Source organism: Protopterus annectens, chromosome 11.part0 (assembly GCF_019279795.1).
Source record: "Protopterus annectens isolate FY-2018-M chromosome 11.part0, PAN1.0, whole genome shotgun sequence".
Classification (NCBI taxonomy): Eukaryota; Metazoa; Chordata; order Ceratodontiformes; family Protopteridae; genus Protopterus; species Protopterus annectens.
In genome coordinates, this window is record NC_056745.1 from 202,049,437 (window position 1) to 202,074,948 (window position 25,512).

Sequence of the window (25,512 nt, forward strand, 5' to 3'; positions counted from 1 at the left end):
CTCAATTGATACCAATTCAAGTTCTCGATTATATTGGAGCTCACTTCGATACTATCTAAAGCAAGGTGTTTCTGACACTGGACAGACTGTTATCCCTCCAACATCATGTCAGTTGCATTATTCAAACACAGTGTCCGCCTGTGGATTCAGTTCTTCGGGCATTGGGGTCCATGGCAGCCACGATTACAATTATTCCAATGGCTCGCCTCCATATGAGGGTTCTTCAATGGACTCGGGCAGTTCATTGGTCCTTGCTAGACCTGCCCTTGTCTCATCTGGTTCTGTTATCTCGAGCATGCAGGGATTTGCTCCCTCTGGTGGCTTCAATCCCCGGATCATCCTCTGGGCTGTCCATTTGTTCTTCCCACTTTGGTGACCACAGTGACCATGGATGCCTCCCTGCCCGGGTGGGGAGGCATTGCATGTTAAGGACAGTCCAAGGCATGTAGTCTTCCCTGGAGGCCCATCTGCATATCAGCGTCCTGGAGATGACAGCAGTGCTGTTAGCATTGCAAGCTCTACATGTCCATCTCCCCAAGGGACGATTGCCATCCAGAGAGACAATATTTCTGTAGTCTGGTACATCAACAAACGGGGGGGACCCAGATCTTATCCCCTTTGTCACGAAGCCATGCAGTTGTGGAAGTGGGTGATCTCCTCCTGCCTACTTCTGGTGTCATCGCACATTCCTGGGAGGTCCAACATACTGGTGGACAGGCTTAGCAGATCTATCCTGATGTGTTATGACTGGTCTCTGAATCCTTCCATAGCAGAACAGGGTCAGCCTTGCTGCAATCTCTACGTCTCTCCTTCCAACACGAAGTGCAGCTAGTATTTGGCTTTGAACCCCTTTCCGGGGGAGTCCCCCAGAGATGCTCTAGTTCATGCTTGGCACTTCGGTGTACTGTATGCTTATCCTCTACTTCCTCTAATCCTGAAATTTATTCAGAAAGCTCGATGGCTGGGGAGCTTAATGATCCTTATTGCCCCCTTCTGGCCTCACCAAGTTTGGTTCTCTTATCTGTGGTCTCATGCAATGTGACCTCCTAGGACACTAGACCGATCCCAGATCTGATCACGCATTCCTCTGGGATACCAAACCCAGATTTAGTCAGCCTGAAGCTCACGGCTTGGCTGCTCCAGTTCTGCTGATAGTTAGGACTCCCGGGCTGTCTTCTCCTGTCAAGAAGATTTTGGTAGTGGCTCACAAGTCTTCCACCAGGAAAGTTTATTCCAGTAAGTGGAGGCGTTTCTTCATATAGGCTTCTCAACATGATCTGGACAACTTTACCGCTCCAATTCCTGCCATTTTGGAGTTTTTGGTGGATATTTTCAATCATGGTGCTAGTTTTTCCACGGTAAAGGTGCATTTGGCAGTGATATCCAATTTTCACATAGGAGAGAATTTGGATTCTTTGGCTTCTTCTAAACTTTGTAAATTCTTTTTTGGAAGGCACCTTTTTACTTTGGAATCCAGTTAATGACCCAGCATCCCCTTGGGATCTTACCCTACTTCTACAAGATTTGGTCCCCCCCCCTTTTGAACCTGCAGCTACAGCTGACTTACAGTTCCTGTCTTGGAAGACAGCTTTTCTAGTTGCTATTACCTCGGCCAAGAGAGTTTTGGAGATCCAGGCCTTATCTGTCAAGCCCCCTTATATGGTGTTTCATAAAGGCAGAGTTTCTCTAAGGATGAATCCTTCATTCCTTCCAAAAGTGGCATCAAAATCTAACATTAATCAGGTCATCAATCTCCCTGTCTTCTTTCCAAACTTCCAGAATAAATTGCACTTGCTTGATGTTGTCAGGCAACTGCATTTCTATTTGCATAGAGCAAAATCCTTTCGTAAATCTGATCAACTTTTTGTTTCCTTTTCTAAGCCTTTCTTAGGAAAACCAGTATTGAAAGTAACTATTGCTCGTTGCATCTCTGAGTGCATTACTTTGGCCTATCGAGGCAAAGGTTTATCCCCACTTGGTCATGTCAGGGTGCATTCTACCAGGTATTTAGCTACTTTTGTAGCCTTTTGGTCTAAGGTTTCCTTAGACGACATTTGCTGTGCAACTACTTGGGCGTCATCACATACATTTATCTCTCATTACAAGTTAGACTTCCTTTCCAGAGGCAGGGCATCCTTTGGCTCAGCTGTGCTCTTGAACATCATTCCATGAGGACCTCCCAGGGCTATTTGGTAGCTGTGGACTGTGTCCTATAGGTTGAAGACCAAAGGAAAACAACAACTTCAGATAAAAAAAAAGTTATCTACTCACCATAACGTTCCATCTGAGTTGTTGCTTTTCATTTGTCTTCAACTGTCCCTCCCCCCTTCCCCCTGCCTTATGTGGGCTGTGTAGTGGACCAGATGTAAGAGGTATAGCCCCCTATTCTGGCAACCCTTTTCTTTATTGAGCTAATAGGTGTTGATGCCAAGGGTTTAGGCATATGTTTAGGTTGAGGTACTACGGTCTGTAGCAAACTCGATCTGAGGGGAAGAGGGAGACAGGGGCATTATGGGTAGGAGAGGAGCTTGGATCCAGTGCTGGAAAATGTGACCAAGTCGGATCCATACTGGTTCCCTATCCCACAAGTTACAGTTATTGTTATTGTGGCAGTGCCATAGCTAGGGCAGCAGGCTTTGCTATGTGCTTGCACTAGTGGAGCTAGGGCAGCAGGCTTTGCTATGTGCTTGCGCTAGTGGAGCTAGGGCAGCAGGCTTTGCTGTGTGCTTGCACTAGTGGAGCTAGGGCATCAGGCTTTGCTATGTGCTAGTGCTATTGGAGCTAGGGCAGGAGGCTTTGCTATGTGCTTGTGCTTGTGCTAGTGGAGCTAGGGCATGAGGCTTTGCTGTGTGCTTGTGCTAGTGGAGCTAGGGCAGCAGGCTTTGCTATGCTCTTGTGCTAGTGGAGCTAGGGCAGCAGGCTGTGCTATGTGCTTGAGCTTGCACTAGTGGAGCTAGGGCAGCAGGCTTTGCTATGTGCTTGCTCTAGTGGAGCTAGGACAGCAGGCTTTGCTATGTGTTTGCACTAGTGGAGCTAGGGCAGCAGGCTTTTCTGTGTGCTTGCACTAGTGGAGCTAGAGCAGCAGGCTTTGCTATGTGCTTGCACTAGTGGAGGTAGGGCAGCAGGTTTTACTATGTGTTTGTGCTAGTGGAGCTAGGGCAGCAGGCTGTGCTATGTGCTTGAGCTTGCACTAGAGGAGCTAGGGCAGCAGGCTTTGCTATGTGCTTGGTCTAGTGGAGCTAGGGCAGCAGGCTGTGCTACATGTTTGGCTGGTGGAGCTAGGGCAGCAGGTTGTGCTATGTGCTTGTGCTATTGGAGCAAGGGCAGCAGGCTTGCTTTGCTATGTGCTTATGCTAGTGGAGCTAGGGCAGCAGGCTTTGCTATGTGCTTGAGCCTGTACTAGTGGAGCTAGGGCAGCAGGCTTTGCTATGTGCTTGCTCTAGTGGAGCTAGGACAGCAGGCTTTGCTATGTGTTTGGCTGGTGGAGCTAGGGCAGCAGGCTTTGCTGTGTGCTTGTGCTAGTGGAGCTAGAGCAGCAGGCTTTGCTATGTGCTTGCACTAGTGGAGGTAGGGCAGCAGGTTTTCTTATGTGTTTGTGCTAGTGGAGCTAGGGCAGCAGGCTGTGCTATGTGCTTGAGCTTGCACTAGTGGAGCTAGGGCAGCAGGCTTTGCTCTGTGCTTGCTCTAGTGGAGCTAGGACAGCAGGCTTTGCTATGTGTTTGCACTAGGGGAGCTAGGGCAGCAGGCTTTGCTGTGTGCTTGCGCTAGTGGAGCTAGGGCAGCAGGCTTTGCTGTGTGCTTGCGCTAGTGGAGCTAGAGCAGCAGGCTTTGCTATGTGCTTGCACTAGTGGAGGTAGGCAGCAGGTTTTCCTATGTGTTTGTGCTAGTGGAGCTAGGGCAGCAGGCTGTGCTATGTGCTTGAGCTTGCACTAGTGGTGCTAGGGCAGCAGGCTTTGCTACATGTTTGCACTAGTGGAGCTAGGGCAGCAGGCTTTATTTATTTATTTATTGCATTTGTTTACTAGGATAAGTCAACTGGGCCTAAAAGAGCCCATTTTCAGTGGAGGCCCAGGGAGAAAAGCTCCAATGAGATACAGAAAAAATATAAACATTAATTAGTACAGAAGCAGAAACAGTGTTACAGAAACTAAATATAGTAACATATACAGAATATATACATAAAAGCAGGAATTTAGTTTGTTTGATTAGCCGAAAAGCTACAAGTCAACACAACTAGAATAACAAATTCAGCAGGTAACTGCCTATTCTCCAACTCCGCAGGGAAAATATGGAATAACCTCCCCTCACATATTACCTCTCTAGGCTCCTTTCATCTTTTCAAAAAACAACTTCTCTCACATCTGAACAACTTCTGGCTCTGCTCTTGTACCAATCCAGACTAATCTACTTATTTCTTTCTACCATCATATCTCCCTATTTCAAAATTCCAATCTTTCTCTGTTATCACAAATAACTTAACTACTGTACTGTTCTTTAAAAAAAAAAAAAAAAAAAAAGGGGGGTACAAACAATGTCTTTTACATTTATGTATATACATTTTAAAATATGTAATACCCCATCCTCACAAAATTGTAGTGTAACGAATTATTGCCTTTCTCAATGCATAGATAGCACTATGTGTTTTTTTTTACTAGCCTAATATGTATGCATTATTGCTGAAATGTTTAATTTTGATAACCTTGTTTTTATCTGTGGAGCTTTTCTCCCCGGGCCTCCACTGAAAATGGAAATTATCCAGCTGGACTAACCCGGTCAACAAATGTAAAATAAATAAAAATAAAACATTAAAGCAGAATTCAATTAATTCAATCAGAGTGGTATAAACAGAGATCAGTATTATTGTACCAGTATCAACAAGTGAAGATAAAAATACATATGGAGAAAATAGCATCAGTCACTAGTAACAAATGACATAGGAGCTTAGTAATCATATAAGGACAGTGAAGAGGTTAGGTTATAGAGCAGGAACATAGCCAGGAATAGTTGAGATGTTTTTTCAGCATTTGTTTGAAGGTGGTGGTGCTGCCTGTGTTTCTTATAGAAGGCGGAAGTGAGTTCCATAGTTTGGCGATGGTGAAGGAATAGAGGAGTTGACCAGCAGATAATGTGGGCTTATCTACTTTTAGAAGTAGATGATTTTCAGATCTTAGATGCCTGCTGGAATGGTATTTGGCAAGTAGAGTTGAGAGAGCAGGATAGTCTGTGGGTCTGTAGATTATTTTGTGCACAGTAGTTAGTTGGGTGAATGAGAGATGGTGGGGGAGTTCCAGCCACCCTAATTGTTTCAGTGACTTACAGCGGTGGGATGAGATTTTGGCCTTGGTGGCAAATTTTGCTATTCTGTTGTAACACACAGCAAGTTTGGATTTTGTAGAACTTTGGATATAAGTGAGGAGAGGGGCACCATAAAGGAGAGAGTGTAATAAAAAGGTAGCTGCAAGGGTTTGTCTAGTGGAGAGGCTAAGAAAGTGTTGGTGCCTGTGGAGCATACCAAGCTTTTGGTGTGGTTTTTTTATGTTACTGTTTATGTGTAGGTCAAAGTTAAGGTTTTCATCTATAATAATGCCTAGTAATTTAGTGTGTGGGACAACTTCTATAGTGGTATTGTCTTTGGCTTGTATAGTGAAGAGTTTTTTATCAAATGGAGTGGTTTTCCTAGGATTAAAAATGACTAGTTTAGTTTGTTTGGATTTAGGGCAAGATGATTGTTAAGCATCCAAGATTCAGTAGATGTGAAGGCATTCTGGGTAATTTGCTGGAGTTCAGAGCTGGAATTTGCAATGCATATTATTGTAGAATCATCAGCATACTGGATTACTGGGCATTGTGGGAGAGTGGTGTGAAAGTTGTTAATAAAGATGCTAAATAAGAGAGGACCAAGTATGGAACCTTGGGGTACCTCTGTGGAAGTATTGAGGAAGGGAGTGTAAGACTGTTGCCATTTGGTGGAATGCTGCCTGTTGAAGCGATAGCTATTGAACCATTGTAGGGTAGGGGAAGAAATGTGGAGGGTGGATAGTTTAGAGAATAGGGATAGTGTGGGAAATGGTATCAAAAGCTTTGGAGAGGTCAAGGAAAAATGAAGCAATTATTTTACCAGAATCCCGTGCTCAGTTAACTGTATCAAGGAAGGATAAGAGGGCAGTAGTGGTGCTGTGTCCTGGTCTGAAACCATGCTGAGTGGGTGATAGGGCAGCAGGCTTTGCTATGTGCTTGTGCTAGTGGAGCTAGAGCAGCAGGCTTTGCTATGTGCTTGCACTAGTGGAGCTAGGGCAGCAGGCTTTGCTATGTGCTTGTAGAGCTAGGGCAGCAGGCTTTGCTATGTGCTTGTGCTAGTGGAGCTAGAGCAGCAGGCTTTGCTATGTGCTTGTGCTAGTGGAGCTAGAGCAGCAGGCTTTGCTATGTGCTTGTAGAGCTAGGGCAGCAGGCTTTGCTATGTGCTTGCACTAGTGGAGCTAGGGCAGCAGGCTTTGCTATGTGCTTGTGCTAGTGGAGCTAGAGCAGCAGGCTTTGCTATGTGCTTGCGCTAGTGGAGCTTGGGCAGCAGGGTTTGCTATGTGCGTGCACTAATGGCATGGCCATGCTTCTACTCCTTCAAGGCTGAGCTCATGTAGGCTATTTTCATGCTATTTCTGTGGTGATATATTCATTCAGCAGTCATCAGTACTTGGTTGTGGACCCCAAAAGAGGACAGAACAGGGGCTGACAACAGTAGAGGATTTATGATTTGCCCTGACCCCTTCTTCTCTGTGCAAACAAAGAAGAAGCCCCCCTCCCCGGAAAATGGGGAGGGTTCCCAGGAGGCAGGCATCCTTATTATCCCATGTTAAACTGTCCACTTCACCCAGTTGTGTGTCTTTACTGGTCCAACAGTCCACACTATTGTTCAGGACTGACCGTGGAACTTAGGTCAGTGAGTTCTCCTTTGCCTGGATAGCCATCACCAAGAATCTATGAGTTTTGTTTTGCCATGGATGGCTAGGTCTTAGAACTTTTAGATAATGGGCTGTTAGATCCTGCCCCAGAAAGGTCTTCACACGTCTATTAAATGGTCTTCAGAGGAGCCATAAGGACTATGCCTTCTTTAGAATGAGGTTGGGGTTTTACTCTTTCCTTCTCTTGGTTCTAGAGAGCATGTGAGATATCTGTCCCAGCCTGGACTTCAGCAAGTTCATTGAACACATCTGGCATGTCAGATTCTGGAAGGTGATTATCAGGGGTGTCTTGTCGATGTTATTAGCAATTGAGTAACATCTCTTGACTTCTCTACTTTCTGTCACATCATTGTCTACAATCTGCACAGTTGTTTCCTTCAGTTTGTTGTAGGTAAGCATCACTTTCAGTACAGAATGCTGATGGGTCTTTTCTCTGCATCTATACAAGTACTTCCATGTGTTTTCTTACTTGGTTGACTGGCTTCTATTGACTTCATTGAGGGCACCCTGGCAGCATCCTTTATTTAACCCCCCCCCCCAGAGGCAGAAACACATGAGTCCCCAAATCCGTGATGCTGCCAGAGTGCCCTATATATGTGTTACCTTGGCTAGATAACTGGCACCTTGGCAGTGTCTTTGATCAGGAAGCTCCCATGTTGCCAGAATGTGGGGATTTCTATAAACTAGGTAGAGTTTGCTTTGAGCCTCAGTTATAGGATTATCTTTTTGGGGACTAAATTAGGCACTTTTTATTGGTAGTCACTGTTGTCCACGGAGGGGTCCAGTGTGGTTACATCTGTGGCTTCTTTAATGAAGGCATAATGAAAGTTCTAATCTGGGGCCCTCCGGTATCTTCTGGGTTAGATGACAGTAATGATTTTCATGGGTCCATTAGCATGCTTGAGGATATAAGTATTATCTTGGATGGATTGTCTGTTGAAATTTCAGTGACAGTAGAGTCATCACTTACTCGAGGATCTTCTGGTGTCAGCCCTTCTTGCTGGGTATTAGAGTGATATATTTTCCTTACCGATATTGTGATTTTTCATTTTTCATAGTAGAATCCTTCACAGGTGCTGATGATACATATTTTACTAGTAAGGTGGAAAGCTCACTTTTCCTCCATGTTTCAAGGACAGTGAGGCCACAGAGGAAGGGAATCCAAATAAATCAGATAGAGCAGCAGTCGTAGTTCCCAAAGCCTGTAGAAAATGAGTTGAGATCAAAGCTCCTCCTGAGTCATTCAGACAGTGTTTGACATGGTAAGCTGATATATAGTGTTGTAAGTGTTCATACACTTTTTGCAAAGAGACAGTGCTTTTCTGACAGTGGGCCTTAGACAGCAGCCTCACTTTTAAAATGGTTCTCATTCCCAGGGGAAGTGAATATATCTGTGAGCTCCCCGAGTCACAGTTTCAGACCTGCTCTAAACTGGTCATTCTTTTCTTGAATGTTTTTGCATCCATGGCTGCTCACCATTAAGCTTCCTGTTATTAGCCTTGAGCCATTTTCCCCTCCACCCAAAACAGCCTTTCCTGGGGTGGGGTGGTGGGCAAGAGCTAGCTGGAAGGGCCATCATACAGGGAGATGGAGTTTGTTTGCACCACAGCTGTTATCCTGGCAAAAAGGGCATTTGTGATGAGACTTTAACCTCTCCACCCTTTGTGATTGACGTAAGCATGTTCATCACCCCACTGCGTCATCCTCTCTCCCTGTGTGTGTAGTGTTTCCACTCATGCACAGTGAGGGCCACTGACACTGGCTTTAGATTGCTAAGCCCATATCCCTGTTTCTGGCCTTTTCAGTGCCCTACAAGCTCCCACTTGCTTGATGATAGTTATTTGACTGGAGTCATCATTCCCTAATCCCTAGACAGGACAAAGAAGACAGCTGTCCTGGGGGCAAGGTGTTAGGGAGCACAATCAGCAGGCGCTGATCATGGGGGAGTGCAGTACTGGAATTCAGAAATGAGTGCCAATACTATATTTGTAGCCTTGGCTGAAGTGTTTAGTGTGTGGTAATTTAACTGTAGCAAACAGTTTGCTACAATTTTAAGTTTCAGCAAGGAAACACTTTTTTCCCTTGTTTTTTTATTTTTTTTCTCTTTTTCCATTTGGTCCTGAACTTCAAGAAGGAATTTTTTGCTTTCTCAACTTTGACTTGTGTGTGTGTGTGTGTGTGTGTGTGTGTGTGTGTGTGTGTGTGTGTGTGTGTGTGGTACCACGTTTGAAAGCGCACAAGGCTTCCGATAGCCTACCTAGAGTTCTGATGTTTATCTCCTCTGCTTGATTCTTCTGTTCAAACGTGGATAATCTGGTTTATAGTCAAGGCTTTATCAGTCTGTGTCATAGAACCAGGCGGAGATGAGAATTTAATGAGCTGTGTCTGGCCATGTTTTTTTTCTGTAAGGGTGGTAAACAAAAGTTCAGCCTGACACTTAAGAGAAATGCATTACTACTTCCATTTGCTGTAGTTTTAACAGGGCAAGGAAGAATTGATAATGGGTGCATTTTCTGTCAGATGGCAAGATAAGTTCCTGTATACTTTTGATGTGCTTATTTGACTTTTTTATAACTATAATTCAGAGAATAAAGATTAAATCTCCTTACCCCATACTGAATGAGGAGAGTGTGGTTTCAGGCTTTCATGTTCTTAGCTGTACAAGAAGATCTCCCAGTACTAAACAAAGAAGTCCTCTTCAGCCAAGGTGATAGACACATCCAGTACAGGGCCTAGCTTCTCATTTGGATTTGTTTGTCTTACTTGATCTTGCTTTTGGGGTCTTAGAGGTGACCAAAGCCACTAGGAAGCCCTCTGATCATGTGTTGTAGCCTTCTAAGTGGAAGAGGTTATCTGTTTGAGCTGAAGGACTTCCTTTGCCACATGAGGTAGTCAGTTTCAGGTGATCTTGACTTATCTTAGACATGCCTATATGACTTCTGTCTCTGTTATTTATACTTTTGTAAACTTTACCCATGGTGACCTTAGTGGGGGGCAGAAGCTTACCCTGCCCTGGATAATTAAAGTTTCTCAAAGGAGGCCTTATATTTTTTCTCTGCCTTGGCATATGAACTTCACAAATGACAGGCTGTCCTATTTCTCAATTCAGGCATTCTGTTTTGGTAGCTGTGATGTGTCTATCTTGAAGGATATTCTTCTTGGAGGGCATTGTTTTTGCTTGAAGCACCTTATTTTCAAAATCTTATTTTTAGGGAACCATATTTGGTCTTTCATTAGTATGGTATGCCCCAGAGGTAAACCACATTTCATTCCAAAAGTGGTTTCAGAATTATCCTAAACCTGTCCATTCATTTCCGTTTTCACTTCTGTGGCAGAAACTTGGATAGAAAGAGACATTCACTCCCAGGACTTGTACTGCCAGCTCAGGTTCTAGCTGAAGAAAGTGCAAGGATTTAGGAGGGCTAAACAGCTGTTTGTTTTCTTTATTCCTGGCATGGATGGACTTGTGACAAAATAAACCCTTTTTCGGTGGTGTGCTAACTGCATTATTTGGATTCAAATCCTCAGCCCTTAGACTACTTGCCTTTTGGAAAATGCTGCTGTCAGAAAACAGTCCACTAGAGGCATAGCTGCTTGCAGTGGTTGTTTCAAGAATTTCTCCACTGCACTGACATGCCTGACCATTGGTTCACATCTTCATCAAATATTGTTGCATGGAACCAGTGGCGGCTGGTGACTTCAAATCACAGGGGGGCTGCAGGAGACGCTGAATGGGTGGGGTCAAAGGGAAGGGGTGTGGTCAACCATAAAGGGGAGGAGCTATGCACAAAACCACAAAAAACTAATTTTAATTAAATACGCTGCCCTGGGTGGCAAACCATCATTATGAAAGTCCAATCAAGACAAAAATAAGTGTAGAAGAATAAAAATATTTCAATGCATTGGCTGCATGACAGCTTACTTAATATCTAGATGGAAACAAAAGGTTGTGAGGCATGAAAAATAAATTACTTTTAAATACATTACTGGAATGCCAGTCAAAATCAAGTATAAGAAAAACCAGAAGCACTCAACTCAAACCACTTCTCCTTGCACTGCAGTTCTAATAATATATTCAGCTTTATTAAAGTACCAAGCAACATGCTGAAAGTAGAAATCTATGTGATGCCCCACTTGTAAAAATGTTTCTTATCCAAAAAGACCTGCTGCCTGACAACTTGTTTCATGGGAAAACATGATAAAAGTAAAAATGAAAAGCAAACAAGAAACAAGCTCAAGATACATTGCTTAAAGGATTACTGTACAGGTTATGGACCACACATGATTGGCATTCTGTTTAGTTTACGGGTAAAGTCTGTAGAGATGACTGGAAGTCTCCAACAAGTGTAATGAGCTTTTTAAAATAATGGAATCCTGTCCTTTAATACCCAAGGCTTATACATTATCTAGTCAAGTATTCTCTGCATGGCAACAACAGAAAGGCTTTCAATGTTGGCAATTCTTTAACGGTATGCTTATTAAAGCTTACTTGCATCTTAAGATGTCAGACAAGCTTACCTTATGGTTATTAAAGCATTGCTACTTAAACACAGAGCAACAGGCACTTTGAGTAATAAGCATAAATCAACAGTACAAAAATAGGACAGAAAACAGACCATTCTGCAAAATCAAGGACAGATGAAAAGCCACTGTAGTACTTATGCAGTGTGTCCTCCCCATCCAAGGTAGATACAACTACTCCTTGCCTTGCTTGGACACATCCAGAGTCACTACATGGGGGAGTGGGGTGCAACAAGCATATCACAATTTGAAATCTCTCTGGCTGACTGTGATGGCCCTGACACATTTGTCATACCTCTCAACCTCAAGAGCAAGAAATCTGGACAAAGCCATACACAGAAGTGGGACAAAGGCACAACAATAAGGACAATTTTTAAATATTGCTCTAATAAACTTAGAAATATAATAGAATAGGTCTTGCATTAGTATGAATTTTATAAAATCTGAAACTCAAATGTCTGTCATTTTCTAACTTCAGTCTTTAGTGATTTGTCACTAATTTGCCAAAAAACACAATTTTATGAAAAATGGACCAAAAATGTGATGCAAAAATATAAAATAGACACACAATACAGCTGCTACCTGTCAAAGAAGGGACACTTTAATATTAGTACTGCTACCTTGAGCAGCTGACAAAATAAAAGAATCTACATGTATTTCAAGTAATCTATAACTTTGATTATTACAGTTATTTCTTAATTGTAAACCCTCCATGTTTTCTTCCAAAATTGCTATTTTGGAGGGATTATTAGGGGAAGAGCAACATTTTGAGCCAAAATTGGGGACAGTTGAGAGGTTGGCTATGCCTAATTCTATAAAGCAATTTATTTGCATGTACCTCTCAACCTGTTAATGCAGTAAATCTGAACAAGGCCAAATATATTGGTGGCACATATAAACAGTACTAAAATTGCTCTTGTATAAATTGAGACAGTTGATAGAACGGCTCTTACTTTAACATGCATTTTATGAAGGTTATGAAGTCTGAAACTTATTATTTAGTGACTTCTGGCAAATCATTTAGGAATTAAAACTACAAATTTTATGAACAACAAACCAAAATAAGAAGCAAAAATCTATTCATTCTTTGAAAATCTGGACAGTTGGGAGGTATAGTTCAGCTGGGCCTGTCTGAGTTTGCTGTCCCTCCCCTGACAAAATAATGGTTGAATGGAGCCTCTGCAGCCATTCCAATGAACCATTACTTGGCTATTTCACTCCATTTACCATAAACACTAATGTGCATACTGCTTTACTTCAATGATGAGTTGGGCTTCATTTGAAAGTTTTATTTTGTATTTTACAGCACAAACATTAAGTCATCTGTTAAACAAAGCAATGCAGTCTCACAATGAAAACTTAGCATTAAAACTTCTCTGCCCTTGAAACTCACATTCATTGAAACAGTATTGAAACCCACATTCAAAGAAAATACATTTTGCCAGTGGCAGATAAAGATGAATTTTGGGCTGTTTTCGAATCATAGGCCCCTTGCATATGAAACATACATGTGCTCTTTGATACACCTTCCTCATTGTACTAAAATTATATTCCTTGTACAATACAGTACACTTGTTAGAGGGTGTTTTAAATTTGTTTTGAACATTTTTCCAGTAAGCAATGAAACAAAACATATGCACCCATAATGGCAAAACTGCCCAGCTGAGAACATTTATCATAAAAAAGTCTAGTCAGACTTCCACAGTCCACCATTATCAGTAAATATACACAATTCTACAGTCCACCATTATTAGTAAATATGCACAATTCCACAGTCCACCATTATTAGTAAATATGCACAATTCTACAGCGCACCTTTATCAGTAAATATGCACAATTCTACAGTCCATATTCAGTGAATTCAGTTCTTGCCATAGCTGTCAACCTTAGCACAAAACCTGGGCCGAAGCCAATAATGGGGAATACAGTCCCAAAAATAGGGACAAATTTAAAATATTAATCTTATAAACTTAGAAAATTGCTAGAAAAAAGGTTGTGCTACTATGTATTCTGAAGAACATGAAGTTTGAAATTCAAATGCCGGTCAATTTTACTGCGGACAGAACAAAACAATTTTCAGCAGAGGCGAGGGATTAATACTGCAGACACGTCTTTGTAAAATGGCAGGGCACCAGAGCAAATCCACACAAACACAGGGAGGAGATGCAGACTCCACACAGAAGCCACCCCAACCAAGAATCAAACCAGAAAACCTATAGCTGTGAGGCAACAATACTACCACTGCACCATCAAATCTGCAAGGAATTAAACATTCAGAAACCTGAAGTCTGAAATTCAAATGCCTGTCAATTTTATTTAACATTTGTTAATCAGGACAGTCTGACTTGGAACAAAAAAACAATTTTCAGCAGAGGCCCAGGAAGAAATAATGCAGACATGTCTTTGTAACATGGGAGGACACAAAAGCAAACCCACACAAACACAGGGAGAAGATACGGACCCCACAAAGAAGGAACCCCAGCCAAGAATCAAACCTGAGAACCTGCAGCTGTGAGGCAACAATGCTACTACTAGACCATCAAATATCAAGCAATGTAACATTTACAAACCACAGATATTATGAGGAAGAGATCAGATCAAATATGAGGCAAAAATCTGCAATTTTTTTACAAATGGTGGTGGGTAGGGAACTCAAGTCTTTAACACCTGCATACAGGGTACAGGGTTCAAGCCTGAGGTATTCCCTACCACACCACCATGAGCACCTGGGGCATTTTCACACACACACACACACACACACACACACACACGTTAAAAGCACCAACTAACACACACACACGTTAAAAGCACCAACTAACACACACACACACAAGTTAAAAGCACCAACTAACACACACACACACACACACACACACAAGTTAAAAGCACTAACACACACACACACAAGTTAAAAGCACCAACTAACACACACACACACAAGTTAAAAGCACCAACTAACACACACACACACACACACACACACAAGTTAAAAGCACCAACTAACACACACACACACACACAAGTTAAAAGCACCAACTAACACACACACACACACACACACAAGTTAAAAGCACCAACTAACACACACACACACAAGTTAAAAGCACCAACTAACACACACACACACAAGTTAAAAGCACCAACTAACACACACACAAGTTAAAAGCACCAACTAACACACACACACAAGTTAAAAGCACCAACTAACACACACACACAAGTTAAAAGCACCAACTAACACACACACACAAGTTAAAAGCACCAACTAACACACACACACACAAGTTAAAAGCACCAACTAACACACACACACACACAAGTTAAAAGCACCAACTAACACACACACACACACAAGTTAAAAGCACCAACTAACACACAAGTTAAAAGCACCAACTAACACACACAAGTTAAAAGCACCAACTAACACACAACTCTATCCAGTTAAAAGCACATAAAGTAAAATACACTTACCTGTCTGTTCTACATATGCCCAATACTAGACCCGCGAGATCCCAGCAAAGCTCCTACCCGGCGAGATGCCAAGCTCCCTCCGAGTGTTCTGACTGCTGCTGTTGCAGTCCGACGTGATCTATCCTTCAGCGTGTCTGTGCACTTTAAAGTGCACAGACATCTCCTTGTGTCCTTCTACGGTCCTGCCATGCGCATAGACCGACGGTAGTCGGGTCTACTCCGAAATTTAAAAACATAATTTTTTTTTTGTTTTTCTTGTTTTTCTTTTTACTTTTAAGTTTGAGGGGGCTGCAGTCCGGCAGCCCGATGCCACGAGCCGCCCCTGCATGGAACACCTAAGCTCTCAGCATTTGATTACAGTTTGTTTCCAGCTTTCCAGGAAGTGTAATTTTCCATCTTTTGGATTCTTCCCAGCAGTTTCTCAGTACAGAAAGCCTCCAGTTATAGCTCAGATATCTCCACCTCTGAAATCTCTTGAAGATAATCTGTTTGGCAACAACCTGTACTGGGATCCACCCAGCAGGTTATGCCTGTGATTCTTTACTGTAGGTAGAGGAAGTGGACTGATCCTATCACATACAAGAGTTGTGTATTTACCATAATGATAGATGTGTAGGATCAGGTCCATCATTCTCTGTAATCTGTTCATCTTTTCTTTGCTTTTTTGTCTCCTTCCTTGGTTTCTTCCCTTTCTTGGCCCCACTTTTGATGGGCTAACTGATATCTGGAGAATGAGCCTCTGTTCACAGGGTTGTAGGTAAAGTGGAAAGGGTTTTGTCGCCTGGGAAAGTTTTAGGTGCCAAGCCGCCCAAGTTCTGCAGTCTTCAAGCTTTGTAGGTTGAGGAAGATAAGCCTGGACTTACCACACCTGTCATTATGGTAAGTTCATTAAGTCTCATATTCACTGGAATAGGACACAAACAATTCCAAGGGATTGATTGATTCCTTTCTTTGTAACCGAGCCAAGATGCATTAGTAATAAAATTACCGTGTTGTATTTTATTTAACTATTGTAAGTTTACTCTTGTTATATTTTAGGTTCATATGCCTGCAAAGATGGTAAAAATAGTCCATGCTTGGTCTATGTCAGCTTCAACTATAAAATATACGTGTACTGGAGAGTGGAGCTTGAGCGGATGGAATCAACTAATCTTGCAAAAGTGCTCGAGGCTAATCCTGAGTTCAGAGAACTCCTGCAGAAACTAAATATTGGTGAGTTTCCTTCACAACTGTTTAGTTTATGCCAATGGTTCACTTTAAACATTCCTTGCATTTTTACTTCGGATGGTAGAATTCTGTGTTTGCTTTTCTTTTTACTTTTCCTAAAAGTTATTTGCTGCTGGGATGAAAGCAGTAGACAGACTTAAGGATTTAGATGCCTTGTAGCACATTATATATTTTTATCTCCAATCAGGTGAGTTTTGCCTGTGCTATTCTTGTGTGGTAAAGGACAACAGAACTGACAAAAATGCATGTTGTTTATACAGAATGTAACTTACATTGCAAATCTCTGAATCTTAAATGCCTTCTGCTGTGGTTTCAGGTACCATTGAATTTATAGTCCTCTTCTGTTTAGTCAGGAAAATGTAATGAGGATGTTTGCTTTGCAGGTAAACTTAAGCAGGGTCGTATCCAACCAAGGCAGCTGCCCAGGGCCCCATGCTGGCAGCGGGGCTGTGCCACAGCATTAAATTAAAAAAAGAAAAGTTTTTTTTTTTTTTTTTTGCTGACCAGCCATTTAGTTTCACTTTTAGAATAAGAAAAGAAGTTTTCCTGTGACTGCATACTCTCACTTTAAGATTTAAAAAAAAAAGCAGCCAATGAAGCAGGAGCAAAGAGTGAATGTTGCATGAGATTTCAAAGCAAAAAGAAATGCAGTAACAGTAGACATTTTGAGTGATCTTATGCAGTAATGAAAGGTGTTAAGATTCACCCAGAAAATCTGAACTAGAGTGCAGCAGAATGGAGTTATACATCAGTTTGCTATCAGTTGTTATGTTAATGCTTGGCTTCATGTACTGCCAGATTATAGCGTAACAGTTTACTTTCAGTATTTAGCCTGGGCAGGTATGACCAGATTTGTATGTGTGTGTGTGAAATGCCCCATTTAGTTATGGGGTCTGTAAGAGTCAAACTCTGTACCTTAGGTACAGCGGATATGTGCCTTAATTCAACTGCCATACCCAATTTTATCTAATACATGTTGATGCAAACCTTGCTCTGTTAACTTCTTAAGTGCTTTACAGTAGTCTGCTCGTCTGACAGATAGACATATGGAGGTCAGAAATGAGATGTAAATATCCTACAAGCATGTAACTTCCCCAGAAAAATAAAATAAAACAGTATGCTATATGCAGTAATGCTTCTAATTTGCATATGATTAGTGGGTTGTTGAATACCTCCCTGGACTACATGAAAAGAGACATGGAAGAGCTCTCCGATCTTGTAGCCCAGGTAGGTATGACCCTAGCCCTGAGTAGCATTCTGCCATCACCCAGAATGATACCGCAGTACAAGGACAAAATGATTGACTTCAACAATTAGCTAAGCTTCTGGTGTCATTCTAAGGGGATCCAGTATCTGTCTGCTTGGGATGACATGATCGACAGACCACGATGCTTTGCCATAGACAGCTTGCTCCTGTCACCCCTGGGATTCCAGATACTGGCTAAGGCTCTTGCTGCCCCTATAGTGCCTTTTTTAGGCAAAGTTCAAATAACAAATTCACCACCTTAACAGGAACAGGCAAGCAAAAACTGAGGGTAATGCTACTCAATGCTAAAAGTCTAAATCTCAAAGTGTACTCACTCGAGGCACTCCTTAAAATGGAGAACATCGATATCTGTGCAGTGACTGAGACCTGGTTCAAGGCTCCAGAGAGCACCACTGCACTACCAGGCTATAACTCATACCACACTTTACGGCCATGTAACCTGGACCGAAACACCAAAGGAGGAGGTATGTCCATATTCATTAAGGATATCTACACCTCCAAGCTAGTTGCCCAGCATAATGCATCCTATGTTATCCAAGTGCAACTAACTCTGGGCAAAACTGCAATCCAAATTGTAGCTTGCTACAAATCCCCCGCCATGCACCAGGATTCCCACTCCTTTTTTCTTGATGTACTGGAAAATATTAGGGTTCAACCAAACACCCTAATAATGGGTGATTTCAACTACCCCACCATTAACTGGGAAAACTATTCACGTAACCATCTCCTTAGCTCAACGCTTTCTGGAATTCATAAACTCCAGTGCCCTGGATCAACTTATCCACACCCCCACCAGGGGCAACAATATCCTAGACCTAGTCATTACCAACATGAGTGACCGGTATTCCACCCCTGAAGTCAACTCCTTGTTGGTCCGATCCGACCATAAGCTAATCACCCTTGATATCCACATCCTGTCCCCACACCCCATTAAGGAAACCATGGTAAAAAATTTCTCCAAAGCCAACTTCATGCTACTTAAGACAGAAGTGGTGAACTTCATGACACCTATGCAGATGGACAATACAGTTACAACTGCTGAATCCTTTACAAATGTACTCTATAAGCACTAACACAAGTGCATGGATCGTGTTGTCCCAAACAGAACCAAGACGCTATCCTCCAAAAACAGGAAGCCAATATGGTGGTCCCCTGCCATAAACAAACTGTACAACAGAAGAAGAAACTGTTGCAAAAGAGAGCAAAATCCCATGAGTGGAGGAGCTCCCTGGTCAGCCTCAGTAAGAAGCTGAGATCCCTTATAAGATTCTCCAAAGCTAGCTACGAAAACAAAATCGCCACTAATTCTAAGGGCAACCACACAGCATTCTATAGCTATGTTAAGAATCTTGATGGCAACACCCAGATCTGCTCTAAGTTACAGCACAACGGCACGAAAATTACAGAACCAACTGATATTGCCAACATCCTGGCAGATAGGTTCACTGCTAACTTTAGCCCCCACCACACCCCCTAAAGGGCCCATATCTATACAGGAAGAATGCAGAGTCCCTGTAATTATAACTACGCAGGTAAAAGCTGCACTCTCTAAAGCCAAAAACACAGCATCCATGGGACCGGACAACATCCCAGGCTGCATTTTACACGAACTTCAGAACAAACTGGCCCCCCACTTAAGCACCATGTTCAATAATAGCCTGGCATCAGGCTTTGTGCCCACTGAATGGCGCACAACAGTTAGCCCACTCCACAAAGGGGGAGCCACCACTGATATTGGGAGCTATAGACCTATTAGCCTGTCGAGCTTGGTCTGCAAGGCCATGGAACGTATTATCATGGAACTCATAAAGAAAGACATTGGTAACCTCCAAACTCTGGATCCCACCCAGTTCAGGTTTGTGAAAGGCAGATCATGCCTCCTGAACCTGATCGACTTCTTTGAGGCAGTCACCAAAGCCGTAGATGAGGGTAAGGTGGTTCACACAGCCTATCTTGACCTCGCCAAGGCTTTCGACACCATCCCCAATTCTGGAATTATAGCTAAACTCACTAAACTAGGTATAAACCTCCTACGTCACAAGATGGGTTGCCAACTGGCTCACTGACAGAACCCACACTGTAAAAGTTGCAGACTCCAAATCTGACCTCAAAGCAGTGACAAGTGGAGTACCACAGGGTTCCGTCCTGGGACCTCTCCTGTTTGGTATCTACTTCTCTGAAGTACAAGCTAACACAGAAGGCCTCTGGATAAACGAAGTTTGCAGTTGACTGCAAATTAGGAGCCATAGTCAAGTCCCCAAATGATGTGGACATCCTACAGAAGGGCCTCGCTGAGACAGATGCCTGGTATCAGAGCCATGGCCTCAAGCTCAATTCCAAAAAGTGCAGTGTTATCCCCTTTGGTAAAAACTCTGCCATGAACTACCACGTAGGCAGCAATCTACTTAACACCGAATGTGTGATAAGAGACCTTGGGAACCAGGTGGACAGTAGTCTCTCCTTTGATAGTCACATCGCCACGGTAGTCAGGAAGTCCTTCTACATGGCACACCTCATCATAAAAGGGCACTCATCCAGGAAAAAAGAGGTGATTGTTCCCCTCTACTCGAAACTCATTAGACCCATTGAAGAGTACAACGCCCCTTTTGGAATGTACCTCACAAGACATCTGCAGCAGTTGGAAAGGCCACAGAAGTACCTCACAAAGAGGATTACTGGCCTCAAACAAATGCCCTACACTGACCGCCTCAAAAAACTCCAACTTTACTCTGTAGCATATCACCTACTCCGAGGTGATCTCTGCCTAACATGTAAAGCTATGTCAAACCCAGAGCTGTTGGACATGCTACACATAAAGAAATCCCAGTCCCTCTGTGCTACACACTCTAGGGACCTAAACCTTGTCACCACAATAAACAGGACATGCTGGAGGGATAGATTCCTGTCCCAGAGACTTCCCATAACCTGGAACAGGCTACCCATCTATGTCAAGCAAAGTTCTTCATTAGCACTCTTCAAGAAAAATCTTGATGAGTGGATGGGAAATAGGAAATACACCCCGGGGATCACTTCTGTGTCACTGCTCGACAGTGACACTGGAAAATAACTTTCTTGGGTGGCGTAAGCCAGGGAACCTTGTTGGCTAGGCTTACGTAGGCCCTTGGGCCGATAGCCTAGTACCTACCTATGAACCTATGAATAAAACCTACTGCTACAGCATTTATATTTTCTGTAATTTTGTTTTATTCATTGTACTGAAAAATGAGTTAATTCATTAATATGCCTGGATTGTGTGATATAGTCTAAACATGATGGTGATGCATTGTAGTATATATTTTCCAGTACTTTCTTTATAGCCTCCAGCAAATGCAAAATGTTTTACATTTGTCAGGTCATATAGTCTGTATGAGATGAGAAGAACCCTCTGATCTTCATCATACCGTATATAGTCCTTCTTGCATGTTATCATGGTATAGACTTGTCTGCAATAAAATATTGTAAAGGATTTCTGCATTTAGTTAAAAACTCAATCTGACAGCACAGAGGACTAAAGCTCTGACTTGTTAACAAACTACTTTCTGTGGCATGAGTGCAAAGTTTGAATCTTTCCTGCTTCATTTACCTCCCATGTGACACTGAGCAAGTCATTTAACTAAGCAGTGCTTTGGAGCAATTGGTATTTTGTTCTGGGCTCCTTAGTGATCTCCAGGACTGCATGCCTAGTAACTATGAACCTGTTGTCGTTGTTTGCCAGACCTTTCCTATTGCATATCTGGTATAGTCTACAAAATGTTATGGCAGTATCACCAGCGTACAATTTTTAACATGAGACGGGCCATTTATTCTTCAAGGTCATCAGGTGCTACATTTCTCCAGGAATCAGTTAATGCAAAGTTGTTTGGCAGCAGCATCCTCTGCATTAACAATATCTCTCCTCTGCTACTTTCCTAGACCTATCTAAAGCATTTGACATGGTCCCACACAAACAACTTATCTCTGTTCTCAATAACCTGTCCTTCTCACAATCAGTCACCAACTGGTTTCAGAGTTACCTGTCTGACCGCCAACAGTCCGTTGTATGGCAGAATGACATATCTCCCCAACTACCTGTCTCCATAGGGGTTCCCCAAGGATCCATCCTTGGACCCCTACTATTCTCTGTTTTCAACAATAATCTAGCCTCTGCCACCAAACATGGCACACTCATACAATACACAGTTGACTCGACCATCATCTGCTCAGCCCAGTCCCTACCCAAACTGCAAAAAGTCACACAGGAAGCCTTTTCCTCTGTTGAAACTTGGTAATCCGATGCCCAATCACCACTGACTACTGGCTGGGATTTTTCTGGGGATGAAAATACATTTTGCTCTTATTATCTGTTAATTTGTTACTAATTTTTGACACTGACATCTGAGAAAGATGTAGTCAACATTGCAGCTATAACTGCTGGGTTTGGCAGATGTCTGTGGATATATATGTACGCATACTCCATCACTGCCCAGATGCATTTTCAGTGAATGTGAGTTAAAACAGAAGATAAGTATATTTGTTGCCCATGCTAAGTCTGTTTTCAGTGTGAGATTATTTTATTTTGTTTTCCTTAGCAAAAGCCATTAGTGTTTGTGCTATAAAAATTGAAATACAGGTTTTAAATCAAATCTCTCTAAGCATTGTAAAAGGAAAGAAAAAAATATTATGCACACTGACATTTTTGAACAGTGTTTATGGTAATTGGGAAGAGACAGATAGGTAAGTTTCTCAAGACTAATAGAAGGCCTGCAAAACAAGAAAACAACATCTTACCACTGTAGAGAGTTTCTGTAATACAATTTCCAGCTTATTCTATTCAGCTAAGAGGATACCTATCATCAGAGAGACGTCCATTTAGCTACCCAGGTGAAATCTCCCAGGAAACAGAATCTACAAGTGTCATTGTAGCACCCCTAACACCTCAGAATGCTATCATTTGGAGGTTGATTCCCCTGAGTTTACCTCAGCTTGAAGAACACTAACATAAACCTGTATGATCTGGACCTGCTTTCAAAAGGGCAAGTGTTGAAGCTTTAGGGTCCCCACTAGAATACCTATGCTATAGGGCCATGTAGTTTCCACTGAGATTTTAGAAAATATCCACATCTGCTTCTCAGGGGAGAGACAGAGAAGTTTCTTGTTAAGACAGAGAAGGACAGTTCATTTTGCAGCTTTTCCTTTATTCCAGCAGAAATGGGAGAGTCTTTCCCAGTTTGAGCCTTAGCAGTTTTCTGTGAAATTACTGGATATACTAAATTCCAAATGGTAACTCTTCACCTTGACAATGCTTGGACTACTGCAGGGTGCCTTGATGGTGTTGCTGGACAGGATGAAACCCTTTTGGCACATAAACATCAAATAGTCCTACAGGAGCTTGTTTCATTCAGTGTGGATAGGTATCATGTCAAATACAAGTTGCCATTTTTTTTCTGTCATCTGTGCCCAGAAGTTTTACTAAAGTCTTGTCCTAGTGGCAAAAGTTTTGCATGATAGAGGACTTCTTAGACCTTCATAGGTTCATAGGTAGTAAGCTAAGGGACCACTGAAGAGCTTTGCCCAGTTTTCTATCTGCACCACAACACTGTCTAGTTAAATCACCTGCTCAGAGTCACACAATATACAAATGAAGGTTATGATACTCAAGTTCTGGACTACAGGAATCAGCTTGTTAACAACTCATAGCCTTAATCCTCTTGGTTCCCTTCCCAGATGTCTGCCTCCTCTTCATCCCATTAAAGAGATTGCCTGGTTCTTGCTAGGGTCCTTCTGTGGTTACACTCTTGAGGGTGTAAACATGAACTAGAGAAATCTTCTGTTGTTTAGCTCACAGGATCATCTTTATTTAGCTGGACTTAGGTGCTGTTCATTGCAGGTCATTACTGCCTGCAGAAATTACTCGGGAAGCCACGGCCTTGGCCTCCTGGGGCAGAAAGCTGAGACAGTTGGGAGCATAGGCATCTGATTCTGTTTAGTATCAGGCAGCCTCCATTTTCACTGCCTTACATACTTATGTACGGATGACCTTAGTATGGTGAGATGCTAGTAACAGCAAAGCCATTGCATCCTTTCAGATTTCTGCTAGTGTGAGACCCCTGTCACTGGGTTCTACAGTGGTAGTACCTACTTACCAATGTTAATTTTTTTTTTTACCCTTCCTTCATCTGAATATAATTTTTTTTTTGAGGAGGAATCCATGGGTAACATACTACACCATCATAGTGTGTGTGTTCAGGAAGGAAGGCCAGTCTAAACAAATGAGTTGTTGGGTTTCAAACAAACATCAAAGAAATTGGCCAAGCTGTCGACGTATGGGGCAGCTAGCTAGAAGAACTTAGCTACAAACGATAACCATCAAATAGATAGTAGTGTAGGAGATGGATATTTTCAGAATTGTACACAGAAAATTATGTGGTCCCTTAGGATAGGTTTTTCAAATTATACTGCATTCCTCAGACTGATATCCAAAATATGTGAAAGGTCTTTTATGTCCTCATGTCTTCTCTTCAATTTCTTCCCTCTAGTAGCAAGCTGCTGCCAGGTGTAGTGGTACATTTAGAAACTATAGAGTTACCTGTGGTTTGCATTTGTGGCACCAGCTGTATGGAATCCTGTACCTCAGTAACTTTCAGAAAATAAGGGCATGACTTTTTTTTTTTTTACTTGGGTCTGATACCATGTTTCAGCATGGTTTATTTTATCATTGGGCATTTTATTTAAGGCACCTCTGAACAAAATATGTATAGATACATTCTGCTTTGACTTAAAAGGCTGAAAGAAAAGAGTATGTTATTGTTGTTGTGTCTTTTGGCTTTTCCCGGTTAGGGGTCGCCACAGCGGAACTCCGGTCCGCTAATAATTGGCAGTTGATTTTTACGTGCCGAGTTGGCAGCCCTGATGTACAACCTTCCACGAAGGTATGCCCATTCATGCATGTCTCCATGCAGAAGACGCTCTAACTGAGAATCGAACCAGACAGCGTCTTACTGTGAGGTGACAACGCTACCGCAGCACCAACACCACGGATAAAAGAAAGAAAAGAGTATGTACTGACTCTAAATAACCGGAACAAGGAAAAGATTAACGTGACGCTGACTAGTGCTGTTAAGAGTAACTGTCAGCAGGGAATGAATGACTGCTTGGGTGACTGGTTAGATGCTTTTTGTATAATTAGTACCGTGAGTTACATGTCAGTAACAAGGAGGTGAAAGCAGGAAAGTTGGTTACATTTGATTTTTTTTGTTTGTTTTCATCTTCAGATCCTAATGATGGTGCTGCTGTCAGAGACCTGCTGCACAACACACTGTACTTTCCAAACAGACAGAAAGAAAGTGACGTTTCCTGAAGAGAATCATTCATAAGGATCCAGTCATAAACTACTGAATGCCAATTTTTTATAAATTTGAGAATAAAAAAGCAAACTTTACTGGACAAGCACTTGTATGAAAAACAGAATGCAGCATCTATTCATCAGCATCACTTAATCTTTTTTAAAGATTTATGTTATTTGCTGTAGATGCACGTTGTAATATTTGCTGAATAAAATGTATTAAATATAACCCAATACATCTCTTTTTGTGTGTGTAGCAGCAAAACACAAATACAGTTAAATACTTTGTCACATTTTGCTCTACTAGAAAAACAACCGTATGACTCATGCCTCTCAACCTCTTAGAGAAAAAAATCTGGACAAAGCCTAAAATAATGGGGCGTGGTCAGATTGTAAATATTGTTCTTATAAACTTAGAAAGTTGTTGGAATGGCAGGATCAGTTTTAACATGCATTTTCTAAAGGATATGAAGTCTGAAACTCAACCGTTTGAACTTTAGTGACTTCAGTCCTCAGTGATTTGCAAGAAAACCACAAATTTTATGAGGAACAGACCAAATCTATGAGGCAAAAATCAGGACAGTTGATAGGTATGCCAAATACTTTGAGTTTTACTTAGTGCAAAAGCCCTATTGTTCATTTCTTTATCTCTGTTGTCTTCTTGCAGCAAGTCACTGTAATAATTTATTTCACATAGTAATCCATTTTCACTTAATCTGAATTTTAACACTCATGTCTCTACTTTGAGT

General features: G+C 42.1%; 1 protein-coding gene across 1 annotated transcript in view; it reads left to right on the forward strand.

Moving 5' to 3' along the window:
• Positions 1 to 24,992, forward strand: part of ITFG2 (integrin alpha FG-GAP repeat containing 2) — a 989,737-nt gene extending 964,745 nt beyond the window's left edge. Inside the window, exons 11-12 of the mRNA XM_044087619.1 lie at positions 15,987 to 16,160; positions 24,693 to 24,992. Coding sequence (XP_043943554.1) covers positions 15,987 to 16,160; positions 24,693 to 24,778 — 260 coding nt within the window. The 3' untranslated portion in view covers positions 24,779 to 24,992. The remainder of the gene's footprint in view (positions 1 to 15,986; positions 16,161 to 24,692) is intronic.
• The last annotated feature ends 520 nt before the right edge of the window (positions 24,993 to 25,512 follow it).